General features: G+C 55.8%; 2 protein-coding genes across 4 annotated transcripts in view; one reads left to right on the forward strand and one right to left on the reverse strand.

Moving 5' to 3' along the window:
• The window catches only part of PI4KB (phosphatidylinositol 4-kinase beta), a 27999-nt gene extending 18031 nt beyond the window's left edge, over positions 1-9968 (forward strand). For both annotated transcript variants that reach the window (XM_080800838.1, XM_080800839.1), the window contains 8 exons: positions 815-1042; positions 2632-2741; positions 3259-3363; positions 3563-3686; positions 4439-4704; positions 7461-7593; positions 7839-7959; positions 9104-9968. In XM_080800838.1, coding sequence (XP_080656964.1) covers positions 815-1042; positions 2632-2741; positions 3259-3363; positions 3563-3686; positions 4439-4704; positions 7461-7593; positions 7839-7959; positions 9104-9285 — 1269 coding nt within the window. In that variant the 3' untranslated portion in view covers positions 9286-9968. The remainder of the gene's footprint in view (positions 1-814; positions 1043-2631; positions 2742-3258; positions 3364-3562; positions 3687-4438; positions 4705-7460; positions 7594-7838; positions 7960-9103) is intronic.
• ZNF687 (zinc finger protein 687) lies at positions 9964-18877 on the reverse strand. Of its 2 annotated transcripts, XM_080800836.1 has the most exons (10): positions 18749-18877; positions 16127-16235; positions 13644-15772; positions 13339-13517; positions 12789-12965; positions 12538-12700; positions 12051-12383; positions 11849-11961; positions 11468-11609; positions 9964-11334 (listed from the first exon to the last, which is right to left on the reverse strand). In XM_080800836.1, the coding sequence occupies exons 3-10, from the start codon at positions 15753-15755 to the stop codon at positions 10837-10839; spliced, it is 3717 nt and encodes a 1238-aa protein (XP_080656962.1). In that variant the 5' UTR covers positions 15756-15772; positions 16127-16235; positions 18749-18877; the 3' UTR covers positions 9964-10836. The 2 variants fall into 2 exon arrangements, with proteins under 2 accessions (XP_080656962.1, XP_080656963.1); XM_080800837.1 differs by lacking the exon at positions 16127-16235 and having other exon boundaries at positions 18749-18823.
• Positions 18878-21672: the final 2795 nt, after the last annotated feature.

Consider the following 21672-nt stretch of genomic DNA (forward strand, 5'->3'; position numbering starts at 1 on the left):
TTTTTTTAAAGATTCTATTTATTCGGGTCACCTGGGTGGCTTAGTGGGTTAAAGCCTCTGCCTTCGGCTCAGGTCATGATCCCAGGGTCCTGGGATCCATCCCTGCATGGGGCTGTCTGCTCAGTAGGGAGCCTGCTTCCCTTCCTCTCTCTCTCTGCCTGCCTCTCTGCCTATTTGTGATCTCTGTCTGTCAAATAAATAAATAAAATCTTAAAAAAAAAAAAGATTCTATTTGTTTATTTATTTGACAGAGAGAGACAGCAAGAAAGGGAACACAAGCAGAGGGAGTGGGAGAGGGAGAATTGGGCTTCCCACTGAGCAGGGAGCACGATGTGTGGCTCAATCCCAGGACCCTGGGATCATGACCCGAGCCAAAGGCAAATGCTCAACTGACTGAGCCACCCGGGCGCCCCATCAGCTGAAACTTTTTTTTTTTTTTTTTTTAAGATTTTCTTTATTTGAGAGAATGAATGAGAGGAGGGGCAGAGGGAGAGCAATGTGGGACTCGATCCCAGGAACCTGGGATCATGACCTGAACTTGAAGGCAGGCACTTAACCAGCTGAGCACCCGTGGCACCAATTGGCTGAAACATTTTAAAGACCTATGCACTCTCTTGCCCAAATTCTTGAAATGTATGTTCACAGAACAAGTTCCTCCCCTGAATGTGGCATTCATAGTATCAAGGGACTGACAGGTGAGGGTTGGAGCTGGGAGTGGGCAGCTGGAAGGACTATGTCAGCTGAGTTGAGATTTGGGGCATGGTGGTGGAGGGAAGTTGGAAATACTGTTCTCATATACACACTGCTCCTCCAGGCTCCCTACCTGATCTATGTGGAAGTCCTTGAATGTGAAAACTTTGACACCACCACCGTCCCCGCCCGGATACCCGAGAACCGAATTCGGAGCACACGGTCGGTGGAGAACCTGCCTGAATGTGGTATCACTCATGAACAGCGGGCAGGCAGCTTCAGCACTGTGCCCAACTATGACAATGATGACGAGGCCTGGTCGGTGGATGACATCGGCGAGCTGCAGGTGGAGGTGAGGGAGCTCCCGGGAGGTGGTACTGGGGCCCAGCACCTGTTCTCCAGGAGCTTTCACTGTATTTGAGACAAGGCAACACACCCTGAGGCAGGCTGAGGCAAGTGCCCATGGGGACGAGAGGGAAAGCTCTGAACACCGCTAGTCTGGAATATTCAGGTGGAGCTCACTTTCCTGCAGAAGGAATTTAGGTTAAATATAAGGATGAACTTCTAAGCCCAAGGGAGTGAGGGAAACTTAAAATATTTCTTGAACATCTGCTATGTAAAGTTGTCTGAGGAAAGTAGAGAATAAGTCATACATTCATTCCTTCAAGAAATATTTATGGAGAGCCTTCTTTATGCCAGCCTGGAGTGCTGGGGACTAGTGAACAAGATGGCCCCTGCCCACAAGGAGTTCATGACCTAAAGAGAAAGGGAACAAAGCCAGTTAGCAGGTAGCTGTAGTATGGTGAGATCCAGGTTGTGCTGGGTCATTATGCCACACCTGAGGGTCGGGGTAGGACAATCTCCAGACTTGGGCCTGGGCACACCGTAAGTGATTTCCTGAGGAGCAGGTATGTCAGCGGGGCCCTGAAGATGGGTAGGAATTCGCTGGACAGAGCATTCCCTGCAGAGGGAATAGCAAATGTGCAGACTGGAGGACAAGACAGCTCAGCTCGTTTGAGGAACCAAAGGACAGTACGTGTGGCTGTGATGTGCAGTGTGGGTGAGAAGTGGTGAAGAAGGAGGCTGGAAAGGTTGGCGTGAGCCAGATTGTAGGAAGGATTCTGTCAACTATGGAAGGAGATTTGGACTTGGTGCTGGGGTTGTGAAGAGCCAGAGCTGCATTTTATGTAGGACTGTGACACAAGCAGATGTCACTTTGTGAAGACAGACTCTCTGTCCTTGAGCTTACAGTCCAGTTAGGCAGATTGGATGCAGACATTTAAGGCGAAAAATCTTTTTCCAGGATATACAACAAGGCAGTGTGCAGTAAGTGCGTAGTGGAGCTGAGAAGTGATCTTCTCCAGAGGAAGAAGAAGGGAAGGGCCTTGCTGTGGATCCTGGGGTCTGTTGGAATATTTTGTATTTGAGAGAGTTGGGAAGATTAGACTGAATGGCTGAGACTGAAGAAATGGTCAGAGGGTCCTAGTTGTGGACCTTGCAGGAGAAGGCAGCTGTAGCCAGGGAAAACTCATAGTAGAAGGCTGAAAGTAGAGCTTTCTCTGGAGGTCGTGACAGTGGTGTGCAAACCTGAGCACACTGGGGGTCTTCTGGAGAACTTGTTACAAATCCCATTCCTGGTAATTCTGCTACAGACTGATGGCAGGATATGGTAATCTGTCTTGTAGCAGCATCCCAGGTGATCCTGATGAGGTAGTTTACACTTAGGGAAGCATTGCTGTAAGGCCCGTGTGAGTGCCCAGGCGTTTGGTGTCCATGTGGTGAGGATGGCGTGGAAGCAGGGCAGGCCTTCTGGAACAGAGTCCAGAAGTGGGGGGCTGTCATGCAGAGGCGACAGCAAGCGTGCAGAGTGACTGGAGGAGCAGGTGACGGAAGTGAGGCCTGTGTTTGGCGCTTCTGACCTGTGGTCCCCTGCTCTCCCAGCTCCCTGAAGTGCACACCAACAGCTGTGACAACATTTCCCAGTTCTCTGTGGACAGCATCACCAGCCAGGAGAGCAAGGAGCCTGTGTTCATAGCAGCAGGGGACATCCGGTATGGCCAGACTGCCCTGCCCCGCATTCCTCCTCCTTCTCAGGCACTGCCTGTCTCTGTCCTTTCCTGTCTGTCAGCCTCTCTTTCCCTCTTCTCTCTCCTTACTCCATCCTTGTCCTGAGGCCACCAAACTTGAGGCGGTGAAGGTACAGGTTGAAAAATTACTGGGCCACCACAGAAGGAAGTTACATTTAAGAGAACTCCATAGGGAGTAGCATTTCTTGCAGTGGGTCTGAGGATTACATGTATCAGAATCAAGGGAGAGGGAGGAGAGCTTGCTGGAAATGCAGATGTGGAGCCACACCTGATCTGAATCAGAGTCTCTGTGCAGAAAAGGGCCTAGTAACCTGCATTGCAACATGAATGCGGAACACCAGGTTAGCAAAACTCTCAGCCCAGGTTTCTATCTCTGTGTGCCCAGAATCAAGGAAAGAGTGCAGGAAATGCCGGCATAGACAGGGACATGAGGCTCTGGGGTAACCTCCTCCAAGCAAATGATACAGTTTCTTCCTGCTAGACGGAGGCTCTCGGAGCAGCTGGCTCACACCCCCACAGCCTTCAGACGAGACCCGGAAGACCCTTCTGCTGTTGCTCTCAAAGAGCCCTGGCAGGAGAAAGTAAGGTGAGTTGGATGGGTGTGGTTTCCAAAGCTTGGAGGTGGCCTCAGGTACTCACTGCCCCATCTGTCTTGTCTGCCAGTCTCTCCCAAACTATCAGGCTCCCAGGTGTCTGAGTCCTTGCCTCGTGGGGAGTTTGATTTGGACTTCAGGCGGAAAGCAAGGTCTGTCCTCAACCCTTTGACACCTTTTGTTTCTTCACAGGCGAATCAGAGAGGGCTCCCCCTATGGCCACCTCCCCAATTGGCGGCTCCTGTCAGTCATCGTCAAGTGTGGGGATGATCTTCGCCAGGAGCTCCTGGCCTTCCAGGTGTTGAAGCAACTGCAGGTAAGAGAGAGAGGGAGGAGTAAGGGGAACTCGGCCCAGCTGAGGTGAGCATGCAGGTTGTTAGGAAGGTTGTTCCACAGGGAGCTCTGCTAGGGACCAGCTTCCTACCCAGGTTTAAATTGGACACAGACCCTGCGCCTTCCCTGGTGTACGTCCCCAGGAACTACAGCCACAAGAACAGCTCCACAGCGACCCCGCGTGGCCCTTTTGTGACCTGCGCCTGCTGTGATCTCTAAACTCTGGGAGGCTAGATTTGTCCTTTTAGTCTAACTGGTCTGTGGCAGCTGGTTTGCAGGGTGCGGAGATGTTGATCCCCTGAACCTTTGGACTGGTCGCCTGCAAGCAACTTTACTTGTCAATCCTATTCTTTCTATAAATACTGTCATTTTCTTAAGAGGATTTCTCTGGACCTAAATCCTTTCCTGTTTTCTTCGTATTATTTGAATTTGGATTAATGGCTCACATTCTCTAGGCCTGTGAGGTGTCAGTGTGGTTTCCTGTCCTCCCTGCCTTTTGGGGGCTTTCTACCTATACGATGCCTTTCTCACGTACTTCCCTATATCTTGTCGAGCCCTGGGCTTGTCTCAGAACTCCCTGGTCCTCAGGGGGATGAATGGGTTTTACTCACTTGATGGCCTGGAATCCAAGGCCACAAGGATGGGAACTGTTCGGGGTTGGGGACAGAAGGGGATTTTTGCCTCCTCCCCTAGTTCGGAAAGATGATAGTTGCATGCCTCTGTGTCTCCTCACAGTCCATTTGGGAACAGGAGCGAGTGCCCCTATGGATCAAGCCATACAAGATCCTTGTGATTTCTGCTGACAGTGGCATGATTGAACCCGTGGTCAACGCTGTGTCCATTCACCAGGTGAAGAAGCAGTCCCAGCTCTCCTTGCTCGATTACTTCCTGCAGGAGCACGGCAGTTACACCACTGAGGCATTCCTCAGTGCACAGCGCAATTTTGTACAAAGTTGTGCTGGCTATTGCTTGGTCTGCTACCTACTGCAAGTGAAGGACAGGTGGGTGAACTCCTTATCCTAACCTCGTCCCTTTGTGAGAGTTCTCACTTAACTCTTCACCACCTCCCATTGCCTAGATATAAAAGTGGAATGAACGACACATTTTAAGCAAAGATGTGTTTGTGTGCCGTTAAGCAGGGAGGCAGGCCCGTTAGTGCCAGGGTACAGGGGCAGAGAGGTGAAGGACTTCAGCGCAGAGCAAGGGTTTGAGCAAGGCGGATGAGGACAGAGACACCTGTGAGGGGAAGGATGCTCCAGTTGAGAAGGCAGCTCAGGGTGCCAGAAGATCAGGCTACCCTGCCAGGCCGGTAAGCAGGCAGCAGCTCCACTCCGTAGGGGAGCTGAGGTCAGGTCAGAAGGGCCGTGGGTATGAGGCTGAGGGGCTTTATTTTGTAGGCAGAGGAGTGATGAGAGCCAGCCTGTGTTTAGTGACTGCCCCCAGGGCTCAGAGGGTGAGAGTGGGTGTACCTGGGTCTTCCACAAAGCAGGAGGTACTGAGGCCTGGCCTGATGGTAGCTGTCACCCGCAGAGCAGAAAAAAGAAGATGGGTATGAGGAACGTGCTGGATGTACAGTTGTGCTCCCAGCCCTGAACTCTCCTTCTTGTTCCAACATGTGAATTTCAAAACTTTTAAGTATATCTCTTGTTTTGCCCAGAGCTGTCATTTCTTCCAATATCACATTGACCTTTGTGAGCTCCAGCTTCATATATAGGTGAGCACATCAGACAGAGAGAATGATACCACCTGGGGTCTTGCTTTCTAAGACCGTCTCCAGAGAGTGACTCAGGGTCAGCGCCCTGAGTGCTCCTGTGAGTCGTGCCTCTCACCAGGCAGAGGGCAGTCTCCTGAAAAGGCCGAGACGCAGTGGCCTGTGCTCCTTCGGTTCCTAGTGACATGGCAGCACATGCAGACCTAACTCACAGGGCTGCTTATCAGAAATCTAGTATCAGTTAAGTGCCTGCCATTCTTTTTTTTTTTTTTTTTTTAAAGATTTTATTTATTTATTTGAGAGAGAATGAATGAGAGAGAGCATGAGAGAGGAGAAGGTCAGAGGGAGAAGCAGACTCCCAAGGAGCTGGGAGCCTGATGCGGGACTCGATCCTGGAAGTCCGGGATCATGACCTGAGCCAAAGGCAGTCACTCAACCAACTGAGCCACCCAGGCGCCCAAGTGCCTGCCATTCTTATATGAAAACCCTGTCAGGCAGGCATTTCCTTGTGAGGGAAGTAGGGGCCAGGGAGCTTTCAAGACCTGTGGTTATTCTCTGCTGCCCAGCCCTGTAAATGAGCCCCGCAGCAGCTCTGCATGCGCTGGCTGACGGGAAATATAACTATTGATAAGGAGTTTGGTTGCAAGCTTTAGATTGTCCCTGAAGAAGCAGGGTTTTGAACCCAGGGCTGAGGGAGCCTAGACCTGAGCCCCAGGTTGAGTAAGTGGGTGGCATGGAGGCAGGGGCTAGTCAGGCCTCTGGGCTTTCCTGTAGAAAACCGGTATGTTGGGAAGGTTAGAGTCCGTCCCTTCAAAGAGGGAGAGGGTACTGCAGCTGATAGACCTTTTATAGTAAGTCGGAGAAAGAACGGATGTGGTGAAGCCAGGAATGGAATCTGCCAGTGGAAAGAAGTGGCAACAGTGAACGGGCCTCAGACTGGAATCAGGTGCGGGGTCTCCTTAACTGCTTCAGGATGAGCCCCAAACAACTATGCAGCTGGAGCTAACACCAGCAGTTAGGAGAGAAGCTGCCCCTCCGTAGCCTTGGGACCTTGTGCACAAAAGTCACTTTTCCTCCCCCGGCCTCTGTTTCGCCACCTGTAAAATGAGACGTTGGACGAGGACATCTAGAACCTTTCTTGCTCCCAAGACTGTGTCTTTGTTGGTAAATTTGTAATGCTTTCCCCAAGGGGAAAGGACTGAGTAGGGACTGGTTCTCTCTCCATCCCCCTCTTCTGGCCAGTCAGACCAAACCTAGAGAAGGTGGCTTCAGACCTGGGGCTCTTAGCCCAACAAAGCCTCTCTAGACACAGAGGTGGTCTCTTATGCTGAATGGGCCAGTCTCACATGCTTAGCATTTTAATTGTTCTTTCTTCTGCTGGCCATTCATGTGGGAATCACAAAGACCTGGGATTTATCTCCCTCTAACTCTTCTTCCTGCAGCTTCCCCCTAGTAATTGCTTCCTGAGATATTTTACATAAGTGATCTTACCAAATGGTTAAAGCCTACTCCTCTACTCCTTGGAGCCCCCACACAGTAATTAACATTTAAACTCCACTCAGCCCGCTCTCTTGTGGAGGGTCTCTGCTCTGCAGCGGGCTGAATTACCAGTAAAACTCAGGTAAGTAGGTTCGGAGTGGAGGCCTCCCACTGAGCTGAGGGCTTGGCCTCTGAGAGGATTGGCCAGAACTACAGAGTCCTTCCCTTGATTCCAGATTCTCTGCTCAGTTGGGATCAGTTTGGTTGCTAGAAACATGATTTTTGGAAAATGGAAATATTCTTAAACTGGTTTTAAGTTGTTAATAATGACAATTTCAGCAAAATCATAATGATGGCAATTTCAGGCCCCAGCGCCTTTGACAGCAGTTTACTTTTCTGATTTTCCTTCTTTGCTCTGATTAGCGTTAGGTCATAAGAGGTAGGCAGCAACAAACCTGGTAGGAAGCTCACTTAACCTGGTATCACGTGGCCAGGGTGTTGCAGCTTGAGGCCCCTGCCTCAGTCAGACTGACGACTGCCTCTTTCTCTCCTCTGCCCCCTCCTCAGACACAATGGAAACATCCTTTTGGATGCAGAAGGCCACATCATCCACATCGACTTTGGCTTCATCCTGTCCAGCTCACCCCGAAACCTGGGCTTTGAGACGTCAGCCTTTAAGCTGACCACAGAGTTTGTGGACGTGAGTCAGGAAGGAGAGGTGCCTCACTGTGTTCTTTCTCTGTCATGGGAGAGGGAGCTGTGGGCTCCCCCCAAATTAGGGACCAACAGAACAGAAATGGCAGCAAGTCATGGTGAGGCTAGGTGTCCTGGGAGGCTTCCTGCCTGATAGGAGAGTGGGGAAGCCGGAGTTTGGCATGTTTGCCCCGATGGAGGAAATCCTGGTGGCTTGTGAACCCCCGTGCACACATACATCTCCCTTTGCAGGTGATGGGGGGCCTGGATGGCGATATGTTCAACTATTACAAGATGTTGATGCTGCAGGGGCTGATCGCTGCTCGGAAGCACATGGATAAAGTGGTGCAGATTGTGGAGATCATGCAGCAAGGTGAGTGGGGAAGAGGCCATGTGTTTGGGGACAGGGCAGTGCCCACAGTGCTTCAGGTTTCCCACTTGATGTTGGGGCCCCAGGGCATGGAACCTTCAAAAAGTGGATTCCACCTCAAGACTGGGGGCAGTGTTTCCCAGAGGGTGCCATTTGTCCTTTGGGAGTCCTCCTGACTCCTGACGGAGCTGGGTCCCAGGGATGGGAGGGGTTGGGGGGTACAGACTGCGGAAACTATCCCTTAGGCACCTTTAAGGAGAGAACAGCTCCATCTCCAGTCTCCTGGTCCCTGTCTATCTCCTCATCCCTTGTCCACCTGATTTTTTGTTTCCTTCCATCCCTCTGGCTCTGCTCTTTGCCAGCCCAGGTGTTTCCAATAACCACTTACCTCCCTGTTGGCCCTTGACCACTGACTGCCCTGTCCCCAGTGCACCTTCCCTGTCCCCATACTTACTCCTCCCTGTGAGCTGAAAGTATTTCCTCTCCGCTCTTCTTGATCTATTCTCTGAGCCATTTCCTCACTGCCTTGCGACCTAAAGTCTCTTCTCTCAGAGCTCTTTCGGGTCCTCGTCTCCATTCCCCCCTCCTCAAGGCTGCCGTATATACACTTGGGCTGAGCTGCCAGTCTCCTCCTCCTCCTCCCCCCATCCCTGCCCCCGCCCCACAGGTTTTCGCCGTTGCTCGGGAGCATCCCCGTCTGGCCCCGTGATGACGGTGGCCCAGGTCATCTGTGAGTGTCAGACGTAGCATAGGCAGAGGCCTGCAACCAGATAAGTGCCCAGCTCAGGGCTCATTCCCCAGAACCTCTCCCCAGCCTTCCCTCCGGGTCCTGAGACTCTGCTCCCTCTGCCCTTACGGGGAGGCGGGGGTGGGGGAGCAGTGTAGTGCCAGCCCTCTCCCCTTCTGCCTTCACACCCTCACCTAGAGGGGCTTAGGAGTATGGGATGAAGATGCGCTCAAGACAGGGCCCCCCCCAACACCGTCTTCTCTTCCCAGGCAGAACGGCACCCACAGTCGGGGAGCTCTCTGATGTGGGAGGGAAGGGGCGCTTCAGACATCCCCAGTTCTGTATTAGCCGCTGTGGCTGCTACCACTGCCCCTCCCCACTTTGCACTCCATGACCCTGTGCCCTCCCCGCTTCCCCCAGGTTCTCAGCTTCCTTGCTTCCATGGCTCCAGCACCATCCGCAACCTCAAAGAGCGGTTCCACATGAGCATGACCGAGGAGCAGCTCCAGCTGCTGGTGGAGCAGATGGTGGACGGCAGCATGCGCTCTATCACCACCAAACTCTATGACGGCTTCCAGTACCTCACCAACGGCATCATGTGACACCCTCCTCCTCAGGCCTGGGAGTGGTGGGGGATTCAGAGGACCCTCCCTGGGAGGGCCCTTGTCTGAGAAACCCCAAACCAGGAAACCCCACCCACGGGCAATGGAAGGCAAGAAATACAGAGGATCATGTGGTAACTGTAAAGCTTGCGGGGGGAGGCGGGTGGGAGAGCCAGCTGTGGGGCCGACTTGCGGGGGCTTCCCTGCCCCCAATGGTGTCATTGTCACCATCTGTTAAGACTGCGGGACTCACTGCCCTCCAGGGAACAGAGGTGATAGATGTGAGGGGCACCGGGGCCTGCCTTCTCACCAGGGTCCAAGAGGTTCTTTCCACAGGCCATCCTTCCTTTGTTCTGGGTCCCATGAGTGGGGGGAGGGGGAAGAGTAGGTTCTTGGTACTTGGGACTTGATCCTGTGGTTGGCTTCTGGCCGTGCTGCTGCCCAACCCCTCCCAGCAACTGGCCTAGGCCGAGTTCCCTTGTTAGGTGGACTCTGGCATAGGGTCCTACACCTACAGAGGTTCCCCATCCCAGGGGCAGGGAAGGGAAGGATCACAACCCCTCCAGTGAATGAGGCTATCAGCCTGGTCACAGGGAATTCCTTGGCCTGATTCCTTCCCCACACCCAGGGAAATAGCTCTCAACTTTTTAATTTTTGTTTGAAATAAAGTCCTTAGTTAGCCATCTGTGTCATTTCTGGTTGTATTTTTTTTCAGGACTTGGGGGGTAGGTGAGGAGTAAGGGCAGATGCTTCAGTGTCCTGGATGCCAAAGGCAAAGAACTGGGTTGAGGAAGACTTGCTCTTTCCCTGCCTGTCTCAGTCAGTGTCACCTTGTCCTAGGAACGGCCTCCCCAACTTTAACTCTTGCCCTCTCCCTGCCAAGCCCACAATGTTTAGGTCACATAAAAAGAGAAGCCTGAATGGGGATTAAACCACGAGCAGTTTTAATGGTCTGGTTTTCTCCCTCCCATTTCCCCACTGTTAGTATTATTATTACTACAAGAATAAAGGATTCCTGAGAGCCTGTCCCCCTCCTCTCCCTCGGGTCCCCCCCTGACAGGACTCGTCCCTACCAAACCCCCCTGGATTTTTGGGTTAAAAAAAAAAAAAAGTGAAAGGCACTGCAGGGGTGGGGTGGGGGGCTCAAGTGCCAGAGAGTTGGAGGTGCAGGGGCAGGGCCAGGCCCTTGAGGGTTGAGAAGCGTCCTGAGGGCCCCAGCAGAGGCCTTCCCTGGGCCCAGCTAACAGGCCTAGGAAAGGCCCTCCTCCCACCCCAACCCACTTTGGGGTCTGCAGCAAGAGGATAATTAGTGTTGGGCTCAGAAAGGAGGAATGGAAGGCCCACTCTACTAGGACCCAAGGGCCAAACCCAAAGGGGGGATTGCAAATCACTATAATCCTCAAAAGCCTGTTGTGTTTGGGGGTTGGAGGAGAGGAGCTGAACAAAACGTGAATTAGAATGAAATCCCTAGCCTGGGGACAACGTCAGCAGCAGTGACCCAGGCTCCCAACAAAGAGGGAGGGGAGGAGGCCGGTCAGTCCAGGTTTGGGCCTAGTTGTCCCCACTGCCCCCTTGCCGGGCCCTGATGAATGCCATGCCGTGTGTGCGGAAATGGGTCTTGAGGTTGAGCGGGCTGTCACAGCTCTTGCCACAGACCTTACAGGTCAGCGGGCCTCCAGAAGCAGGCAAGGGAGACTCTCCACCCTCTGGGTCAGACCTCAGTGGAGGAGGGGCCTCTTCTTCCCCATCACCCAGGCCCAGGGCACTGGCATTACCCGCACCCCGTTTCTTCTTGTGGCTGATGAAACGGTGCCTGCTCAGAGAGCCAGGAGAGGCGAAGCACAAGCCGCAGTCGAGGCACTGCTGGGCACCACCATCCACCCTCAAGCCCACCATGAGGCTCTGCTCCACTGAACCGCTGCTCCGGTAGCGCAGGGGACCATGGCCTCCAGAGCCAGGCCCACCCCTAGGGGACTTGGCTGGAGGTGTCGTGCTGTCTGGCTCTTCACTACAAGAGTCAGAGGACTGGCGGCGTTTCCGTCCTGGCCCCTGGCGATGAGAGGAAAGAAATGAGGCCTCCCTATCACCCCACACTGACCCTGGCATCCCTGCCTTGCTTCCTGAGGCCAGGGCCTAGAACCCTGCAGTTTCCCAGTCCCACAGCCCAAAAGAGCAGGCCTACCTGGGCTCTGGCACTGGGGCCCCGAGCCAGGGTGCTCCCCCGGCCAGGGGACTGGGCCCCAAGCGGCAAGCCATGCCGGACCTGGACGTGCTTCTCCAGGATCAGGCGGCTGCTGAAGGTGCGCTTTCCCTCTGTGCAATACCTACAGGGTGAGAGTGGGTAGTGTGGGTGCCGGGAGAACAGCCCAAAGACCAAGGCCTGTGGCTTGAGGTTGCAGGGTTTCCCAGGCCAGAGGGAGGCCTCAACCTTTGGTCCATTCACACAAGTCACAGTTGGAAGGTGCTCAGTGGGGCTGGGGACATGAGGAAGGCAGGTCACTTGCTGCTCAGAAAGAGGAAGGGGACATGGGAGGAGAGGTGTGGGTGAAGGGGCAAGGGTTACCTGCATGGGTAAACTCGCTTGATACCCTCATGATTGACTCTGACATGGCGCCTCAGGCTGGGGGCGGAACAGAAGGAGCGCTCACACAGGCGACAGGGAAACTTTTTCACTGACTAGGAGAGCAGAGGGTAGGGAACCTCAGAGCCAGGCTCTAAGACCCCCACCCCCACAGCCACCCAGACCAAGGGGACGCCCCACTCACCTTGCCATGCTCTTTCTTCATATGAGCCACATACTCGTCTCGCTCAGGAAACCAGGAGTGACATAGGCCACAGGTCCAGCCTCCAGGGCCCCCACCCCCACCCTTGATGCCTTTGTTCCCTAGTTCCCGTCGGGGCCGTTTGGTTGTGCGAGGGGGCTCAGGAGAGCTGGGCAGTTCTTCCTCTTCTGAGGATGAAGATGATTCCTCAGTAGGGGCAGCTGCTCCTCCCCGGGACACAGCCAAGTCCTCAGGCTCAGCCTTGGGGGTCATGAGGGCACCCGCAGCCCCTTTCCCAGTTGTCTCCTCCCCGGGGCGCCCGGACTGATGGGTGTTCTGTGAGAGGGAGACAAGGGGGTGGCCACTGTGGGGGAGGGCCTGGCTCTGCCGGAGGCCTCACTGCTCCCCCACCCCCACTCCGAGGGTTATGTCACCCCAGCCCCACGTCACCATAGCGAAGCACCCCACCTCTGTCCCTTAACTCCTATACCTTAAGATGTTCCAGCATGGTCCTTTTTTGGGCAAAAAGCAGAGGACAAGATGGGCACTTAAAGACGCTGACACGCTGGGGCAACAGATGCTGGTCGAAGTGTGAGGAGAGGAGGGGTTTGTGAGTGAAGACCGTGTCACACATGGCGCACTTGTAGATCATCCTGTGTGGGTGGAGAGGACAGTGCAGACACCCTGCCCATCAGGGCCCCAAGCCCGCTCCAGCCCACCCTACTCCCTGCCAGGTCTCACTTGGCTTGCTGCGTGTGGAAGCTGGGATGCTGGGTGTACAGGTGGGCATGGGCGCTGGGCGCAGACTTGAAGGCCATGGGGCAGATGGGGCACTTATGGAAAACCTCGCAGTGCGACGTCTGGATGTGGGACTTGATGGAGTTCACACCTCCGAACACCACCGCACAGCTGGGGCACCTAGGGGGCAGGGGGCGCAGAGGTGAGGCAGGGCGTCTCTGGCCCGTACCCCAGCCCTGTCATTCCTGGGAACTGCTGGACTCCAGAGCTGATCGACGGCAGTAGTGCATGACCAAGGTGGGGACAGGAGGGGTATGCAGAACCTGCCCCTTGACGGAGGCTTGCGGAGGCCAAACTGGAGCTCTCCCCCCTAACCGTGGGGGCAGGACACAGATCTCCACTGGGGTTCAGCAGGAGAGAGGGGGCTCTCCCTGACCGGCCAGCCAGAAGGCTGGCGCTGGGACGCAGGGGGCCATGAAGTGCTGGAGGGGTAGGAGACTGGGGAGGGACGCGGAGGATCAGTGGCAAGGCCACGGGGAGAGGCAGGAGGCACCTGTATCCCACACGGCGAGACAGATGTAGACAGGCCTCCCGCAGGTGGGTCTGAAAATTGGCTTGCAGGAAGTTGCCCCCACACTCAGGGCAGACATGGGGAGGCCGGTTCTTATGCATGCGCTGGTGGGCACTGAAGCTGCAGCGGTTGGGGAGCATCATGGGGCAGGTCGGGCACACCTGTTGAGGGGGTTCAAAGAAGGCTGGTCAGTGAGGAGTAGCCCAACCCCCCCCCAACACCTTCCCAGATCCTACTCCCACGGCTTCAGGCTCTACCTCTGGGAAGGGCCAGAGGAGAACACTCACAGTGCTGTTGGCCCCCAGGGCAGAGGGCCCGAGCTGCTGGAAGTGGGCAGCCATGCCGGCCTTGTCCCGGCACTGCTCCTTGCACTCCAGGCAGCGAAAGCACGTGTAGGCTGAGGTGGCAGGGGCGGCAGGCGGCTCAGACGAGAGTGGCAGCACTGGGGCCTCAGCAGCAACCACGGTGATGGCGGCGGCAATGGCGGCCCCATCACCCTTGCCCAAGGCAGGCAAGGCGGGAGGTCCAAGGGCTGGCGGGACGGCCAGCAGGGGCGTGATGTCCGGCTGGCCCACCATCTGGTCCAGGGCGACGGGCTTCATGACCAGGTGCGAGCACTGCATGACGAGCCCTTTGTCCTTGTGTTCTCGGGCGTGCAGCAGCAGGCTGCATTTGTTGAAAAAGACGAGGCGACGGGCACAGTGGTTGCAGGTGACCTCAATGCGCATGCTCCGGCGGTCATAGTGCCGCGCCAGACTCTTCTCCAGCGAGAAGGCGTCCCCGCACTCAAGGCAGCGGTAGCCCGTGGGAGGCAGGGCCAGCCCAGCCTCAGCTGGCGGACTCAGGTTGGGCCGGTAGGCAGGCAGCAGGTTCTTGCTGTTGAGGATCTTGTTGAAGGCCTCCACCAGGCTGGACTGCGTGCGCGAGATCACTGTGCCACCCCCAGCCCCTGGCCCAGTGGCCGGCTTGGAAGGCTGCACCATCACCACGGAGGCACCATTCACCTTCTGCCCCCCAGCCCCCAGCCCTGCCCGCCCCTCCACCTTGGGCAGGGCTTGGGGCACCAGCCCTAGCACATTCTTAGCCATCGTCTTAGGGCTGGTGGCAGCGCCCCCAGGCAGAACCACAGCTTTTCGGGCCACGCTGGCAGCCATCAGCATGGCGGTACTGGCGTTCTGGATGGTGGCCACGGGCAGCACGGTGCCCTTTAGCCTTGTGCCATCCCCCAGCTGGACGCTCACTACCTTCGGACCCTCAGGGTTAGAGGTTGCAGGGGACAGCTTCAGGAGGCCAGCCTCAGCCAGGAGGGTCCCCTCAGCCAAGGGGGTAGGAGGATCCGGGTCTGAGGGGACCCGGGTTACCGTCCTTGTGATATTCCCGCAGGAGGTCTTAATGGTCTTGATCCGCACCTTGAGAGGCCTCGAGGAGCTGGAAGAGGCAGGGGAGTCATTGCTGTCCTCATCTGCAGCCTCAGCTCCACTGGAGGGACTCTGGGGACTTTCAGGGGAAGGCTTATCCACCGGCCCCTCCTCTTCTTCTTCCTTCAGGGGCTGACAGCGGGGCACTCTGGGGGAGGCAGCAGGGCTCTGATGCCCTGGAGACTGCTTGAAGAAGGACAACCCAGCAACCTGGGGAGGCGAGGCACCGGCAGAAATGCCCGTGGCCTCAGGGCTCACGCCAGAGCCAATTCCGGCTAGGCCCTGAGGATGAAGGGGGCTGCAGCTATCTTGCTTCATGGTCCCCAGTGGTGGGGGAGAACCAGGTGGCAGCAAGGCTGGGCCATTCTCCCGGGACAGCTCAAAGGGAGAGGGGAAAGGAGGCGGGGTCATGGCCCCTTCCCGAGGTGGGGAGGGTGCAGAGGGAGGGAGGGGGTCAGGGTGCTCCCCTGGCTCAGGCCCAAAATGAGCAAAGAGGTCCAAAGGAGCTTTGCCTTCCATGGCTTTTTCTTTCCAGGTATCCCCACTGGGAGGAGCTGGAGAGTGGGGTGTACCTGGAAGAGATGACTCAGGGCCCCCAAAACCATTTTGCATCAGATGAGGCCCCACAGGTACTTCCTTAGTCACCCCCTCTGCCCGGACCCCCTCCCCTCCTGAACTCCCAGCTGGGGACTCAGGCTGCTCAGGACACACGGTGTTCTTGACAATAACGCTGACTGCTGAGATGTCTGGCGGCGGCGGCAGGCCATGATCAGAGGCCTGGGCTGGAACCTCGGGGCCATCTCTGGCAGCTGCTGCCGTTGCTTCTCCAGAGTCAACTCCTACACTGGGTTCCGGCTTTCCTGGGCCACCAGGCCCTTCGTTTTCTTCTGGCCCGGAGTGGATGGCTTCGTTTGTGTCAATATCGGGGATGTCAAAGGCAGCAAGGAGGTCATCAAAATCAGGGGTCTTCATGTCCCCCATGGCAGCAGGTCCCAGATCTGATAAAAAAGGAAGGAAATAGCATGAAACTGAGCCCTCTGGAGGCAAGAACCCTGGCCCTCCTCCCCCGGGATCTCCATATTTATCCTCTTAGGACCATGCACAGTCTGAATTGGCTACACTTTTACCACACAGCACAAATCCTAGAGCTGGTGGAGACACCTGGTTTGCCCCTAAAACTGAAATGTAGGTTAGGCACACATTCCAGGGAAGACACCAAGATAGAAAGCAGAAGAAAAGGAACTTCTGAGAGACAAGGGTTATAGAGACGGAGGGAGTTCAGTGAACATCTTGGTTAAAACCACCTTGCGCCCCTCCTCTGCCCAGCAGAGAACCCATCAATTAATCAATACCACTATTAAGGAGGAAGATGTACACGATGCTCTGGGTCTAAGGGCTCATTCATGGCAGCGTGGGATCCATTCATAATTCTTCATGGATCTTCTGGGTATCCACAGAGATCTGAAAGGTCATGTGTACGAAGGGACAGTAACTTAAGCAAAGATGAAGAAATGATTCTAGTTGCAGCTGCATCAATAGCCTGATGTCCACCGCCTTACTTTTGAGAGGGGAGGCAAGTAACCCACACATCACAGGGTGATTCTGAGCACGATATGAATCATAACCCTGAGAATCAGAACCCAGAATAGGATTTATTATTACAGCTGGGACAAACAAGGACATGTCAGGTCAACGAGGAGCTGGGAAGCAGTAAGCACTGGGAATCTAGGCCTGGGGTCAGGCACAAGAGTCAGGGGTCAAGTCCAGAGACTTGAGGTCATCACTGGCACCTGGAGATCTAGCTTGATTAACAAGGAGAAGTGGATTCAGGGAAATCACCCAAGAGACCAAGATGGAAAGAATAAGACACAGGAACAGAAAGAGACAAAAAGAAAAAGACAGGGGAAAACCGTGACGGCAGCCTGGTCACAAGGGCCCCAGCCTAGGCCTCTCCCGTCACAAACACCTGCCGCTAGCTCACCTACCTTCCCCAGAGTGCCTCTGCCCTCCCATGGCCCTCCAGGGGCCAGCCCTTCCTCTCTCCCTCCCTCCCCATCTTGCTCTCTCAGGGCCAAACTCCAGGGTAACTTATTCAGCAGGGCTGCCGCAAAGGGGAAAAGCCAAGCCCCCTCATCCCTGTCATTCCTGCTCTGAGCTCCTAACTCACACTCCTCACCCTTTTCATTTTCCTTGGCAACACCAGTCCAGGAAGTCTTGCCCAACCCCAACCTGGCCCAGTGCTTGCGCCTGCCACACACACACACACACACACACACACACACACACCACAAGATGCATGTGGCACTAACCAACATGGCCAGCCCGGAGCTTGTGGGGGACCCAGATCTGTTCCTCACCAGTTTCTCCCCCCAGGTGTTTCTAGATCTAGGAAGAAAAAACTGAAAAAGTCTCTGTCACTACACATTCTCTGCCCAGGATGCAAGCCATTTCTCAGGGCCAATTCTCTCACCTCCTGCCAGCCTTTAGACTGAAACTGGAGATAGTCCCAGCAGGTGGCAGCTGGCAATGCTGGGACGAAGGTAGGGTGGAGGAAGAGGGTACCAACAAGAGGAAGAAAAGGAAGTTTCCCCTCACCAGTCCCTACTTAATTCTGCAGTCTCTGGGTTTAAACAAAGCCTTCCACCCTTTGCCTCTGGCCTGATGGAGAACTAGGGCCCTCCCTCCTCTTCATGCTTCTCTCCCCACCAGGAGAAACCCGAGCTACCTTCCACCCCGGCCCTCGGAAAAGTGGGCTGGTGGTGGACTAGGGGAAAACATCTGCCCACTCGCCCTCCCCAAGCAACTCCCCCCTCGGCGTCCAAGTGACTTAGAGGTCATGCGATAGCCAGGAGCGGACAGTCCAGCAAGCAGCAGAAGCTCAAGGCCGAAGAGGCTTCCCCCACCCCACCGCCGAGGCCTTTCTGCGGCTGCTGTGCCCAGACTCTCGGGCTCCGGCCCTCCCCCCTTTCCCTTTGCTCTTCCCCAAAAGCCAAAGGAAGGGGCTGAACAGGAAGAGGGTGAAACTGGCCTGGGTCGGGAGGGGGATTCCACTGCTCTTTGCCTAGCCGGGGGCCTGCAGAGCAGGGCGAGGGGCCGGCGGCCGGGGGCGATTAGGCTGCCGCCAAGCCGGGCAGCGGGCGGAATTAAGTCCCTGCCATCTGCCGTTGGCCGGCGCCGGGAGCATGTCCGGGGTTGAGGAGAGGGGGCGGGGTGTACAGAGAAGAAGCCACTGGGGAAACTGAGGCGCACCGCGCTTCTCTCGCTCCCACCGGCGTGAGAAGGGAAGGACCGGCCCCGGCCAGGCCAGGCCCCTGGGGAGCTGCCGCGCAGCACCTCCCCGCTCAGGACTTCACCGGAGTAGGGGAGGCGCGTGGAAAGAGAGGAGTGGGGAGGGGACAGTCTCTGCGTGACTCGCAGCTCTCCGACCGGGGTCCGTCCCAACTCCGACCTCCTCCCGTCCCGTCCCGGCGCGGCAGCCTCCTCCTTCCGCAGACTCCCCCGGCTCCCTCGAGACTGAGGAGTGATCCGAAGGCGCGCGGCGGCCCGGGGCACGAGCCCGAGTCCGGCCCGGGCCCGGACGCTGACCCGCGCCTAGTCGGGGTGCAGGCTCCGCTCCGGCCTGGCCGAGCTCCCCCGCCCCCGCCCCCGAACACGGACACCATTTTAGGTCGCGACATCCCGCAGCTACCAGTCACCGGGCCGTGCTTCGGACGCCTCTTGGACTCGGGGCGCCAGGACTTGGGGACCCCGACCCTCCCTCCACGTTTACCCGGCTAGGGGCTGTGCTTTCAACAGGCTGGGAGTTTCGCCCATCCGCCTCAAAGGATGGAGGCAACGAAGGGGCCTTCCTAGAAGCCGCCCCAGGGGGGCGGCGCGGAGAAGGGGGTAGTTGACCAAGTGGGGGAGGGGCGGGGGTATTTACCCGCCCCCCAGGGGGCGGGGCCAAGGGCGGGTATTACCCCAAGCGCGCTTACTTGTTCCACTCCAAGTGCGGGCCGAGACCCGGCGGTCTCTACCCTGCTCCCACCGCCACCGCCACCGCCGCCGCCCTCCCCGAGGCCGCCGCTACTTCCTGCTTCTCTCCCGTTCGGCCTCCCCCTCCTTCAGCTCCCTCCGCGTTCCAGGTCTGGGCTGCCCGCTTCCGCACTCGCCATTGGCCAACACCCCCGTCCTTCAGCACTGCGCCCCTCCCAGGGCCGCACTGGGTTGGCCGTAAGCACTGCCGCTCGGAACTAGCCCCGCACAGTCCTCCCGGCCTCATTGGGCAAGGAGCCTAGTCCTTCTGAAGATGCCTCTCCCCATTGGTTGTGCCGGGTCCACCTGCCCCATCAGGGCATCTCAAAAACGACTGGCTTCCGCTACTGTCGCTTAGAAAAAAGCCAATCTGATGCCCGGCTTTCCCTCTAGAGGCGGTGACTATCCCAGGTGCGTCTCCGCCCCCTCACTCCCTATTGGCCGCAATCTTTGAAGCCCGCAGTTCACTTATGCAAATTAAAAGAACTCTCAGCTTCTATTTGGTGGGCACTTTGAGGAGAACCTCACCGACTCTGAACGAAGCCCGGATGCATAGATCCGTTTGCCCTGTTTTCTCAAGCTAAACCCCAGTGTCAGTCATGCTGTGCAGAAGTCACAAAATGGGACGTTACCCAAAACATTACGTCATCTGGTTGACCAGTTCCTTGCCGTTTTCCCACTGTCTAAATCGTCCTATAATCTAGATGGATGGGGTTCTCGCGCGGACCAGTTCCTGGGCGATGGCGTCACCCGCACCTTCTCCCTCTGCAGGAGGGCTTGCAGGAGGGGCGGGATTAGTTAGGAGTGTGGAAGGAACCGGCACCGGGAGCCCGGGACGGCCCTGCAGACCGGAAGTGGAGGAGAGGTGACGTTAGAGAGCTGGCGTGGCCTGGGCCATTTCCAAAGGGATCTTAAAGCGGTACGCTGGTAAGCTTCCTAAGCACGCAGATAGGGTGTGAGCTGGCTCTCGCTTCCCATTTAAGAGCTCTCCTTTTCCCCCCGCCCCAGCACGGGGTGGGGGGTGGAGTCGAAGCCGGTTTTCCCGCGCTTTGTTGCCACGCCCCCTGGAGGCGGGGGAAGGGGAGGGGATGTTCGGCCACAGAGTTTCGAGGATAATCGGAATACATTATGCAAACCCAGCATTCCCCCTCGGTTTACCGGCTCTCTCGTTTGCGAACCTCTACAGTTTGCGGCGCTCGAAACCGTTCACCACCGGGATGCGGTTATTAAAAGTGGTCCTGGGGCGCCTAGGTGGCTCAATGGGTTAATGCCTCTGCCTTCGGCTCAGGTCATGATCTCGGGTCCTGGGATCGAGCCCCACGCTGGGCTCTCTGCTCAGCAGGGAACCTGCTTCCACCTCTCTCTCTGCTTGCCTCTCTGCCTACTTGTGATCTCTGTCTGTCAAATAAATAAAATAAAGTCTTTAAAAAAATAAGATAAAAGTGGTCCTGTTACCCTGCCCAGGGGTCACTGGACCTCTGGACCTCTGGACCTCTGGATCGAGAACTCTCTGGCGCACCCTGAGAGCATGCATGAGTAAGAGCGACGATATTAAGATGTGAATCCGAGTCTCTGGGCGGAAATCTTGGGAAATCTGTGGTTCCATCGGACAAATCGCTCGACCTCCCTGAACCGGTTTTCTCATGGATAAAATGGGGATTGTAATACCAACCGACAGGATTGTTTTTGTGAGGATTAAACGCGTGTAATGCACGTGTGTGGCTCGGTGGGTTAAGCGTCTGCCTTCAGCTTCTGTGGTGATTCAGGGTCCTGGGGATCGAGTCCCGCGTGGGCTCTCTGCTCAGCGGGAAGCCTGCTTCTCCCTGACCCCTCTGCCCCTTCTCCCTGCTCGTGCTCTCTGTCTCAAATAAGTAAAGTTTAAAAAAAAAAAAAGTTTAGAACGTAAGGTGCTTTGTAAAGTGATGGGCAAATGGAATTAGTGCCCCCCCTTCTGCCACCTTCTTGTTGTTTGCCTGCAGTTACTCCAGCTCCTAGCGCTCTTAACCTCTGAACCACTAACTAGAGTAGCTTCCTGGATGTGGCCAACCGGCATTCCGTTCCCTCCTCTGCATCTTCCTGGGTGGAAAAATAGTTATTACTGATGCACACGTACTGTTGTGTGGGACCCATTATAAGAACTTCATGTATATTAACTTACATAATCCTTACCGCAACCGTATGGGGGAGGTATTAATATTATCTGCATTTTACTGGGGAGGAAACTGTGGCACAGACAGGTTAGGTTAGGTATTAACCAAGGTCCAAGGCAGTGGAGTTGAAATTCTAAGGGTCTAGAAAGCTAAACACTGTTTCACAGATTACTTTTGCCAGGAGAGTTCTGAATAGAAGTTTGTTCTTCAATTAGAGGCACTATTCACTCACTTAAATATTGTTTTAAAGATTTTATTTATTTATTTGACAGAGATCACAAGTAGGCAGAGAGGCAGGCAGAGAGAGAAGGGGAAGCAGGCTCCCCGCTGAGCAGAAAGCCTGATGCGGGGCTCGATCCCAGGACCCCGGGATCATGACCTGAGCCGAAGGCAAAGGCATTAACCCACTGAGCCACCCAGGCGCCCCCACTCACTTAAATATTTTAATTCTAGGGTGCCTGGATGGCTCAGTGGGTTAAGCCTCTGCCTTCGGCTCAGGTCATGATCTCGGGGTCCTGGGATCGAGCCCCGCGTCGTGCTCTCTGCTTGGCGGGGGGCGGGAGGGGGGGTGGCTGGCCTGCTTCCTCCTCTCTCTGCCTGCCTCTCTGCCTACTTGTGATCTCTCTCTGTCAAATAAATAAAATCTTTAAAAAAATATTTTAATTCTAACCAATATTGAGCACCATCTATAAGTAAGAACTGTTGTAGGCACGCAGGATACAGCAGTGAACAAA

The sequence above is a fragment of the Martes martes genome (assembly GCF_963455335.1).
Source record: "Martes martes genome assembly, chromosome: 4".
NCBI lineage: Eukaryota > Metazoa > Chordata > Mammalia > Carnivora > Mustelidae > Martes > Martes martes.

Excerpts from the sequence above, each read along its gene's own strand:
- ZNF687 (XM_080800836.1), bottom strand. The coding sequence starts at position 15,755 with ATGGGGGACATGAAGACCCCTGATTTTGATGACCTCCTTGCTGCCTTT. Across the intron at positions 12,966-13,338 it reads TCTCGCCGTGTGGGATACAG|GTGCCCCAGCTGTGCGGTGG; the intron begins GTGCCTCCTGCC and ends CCTGCCCCCTAG. Across the intron at positions 12,701-12,788 it reads TTCCACACGCAGCAAGCCAA|GATGATCTACAAGTGCGCCA; the intron begins GTGAGACCTGGC and ends CCACCCACACAG.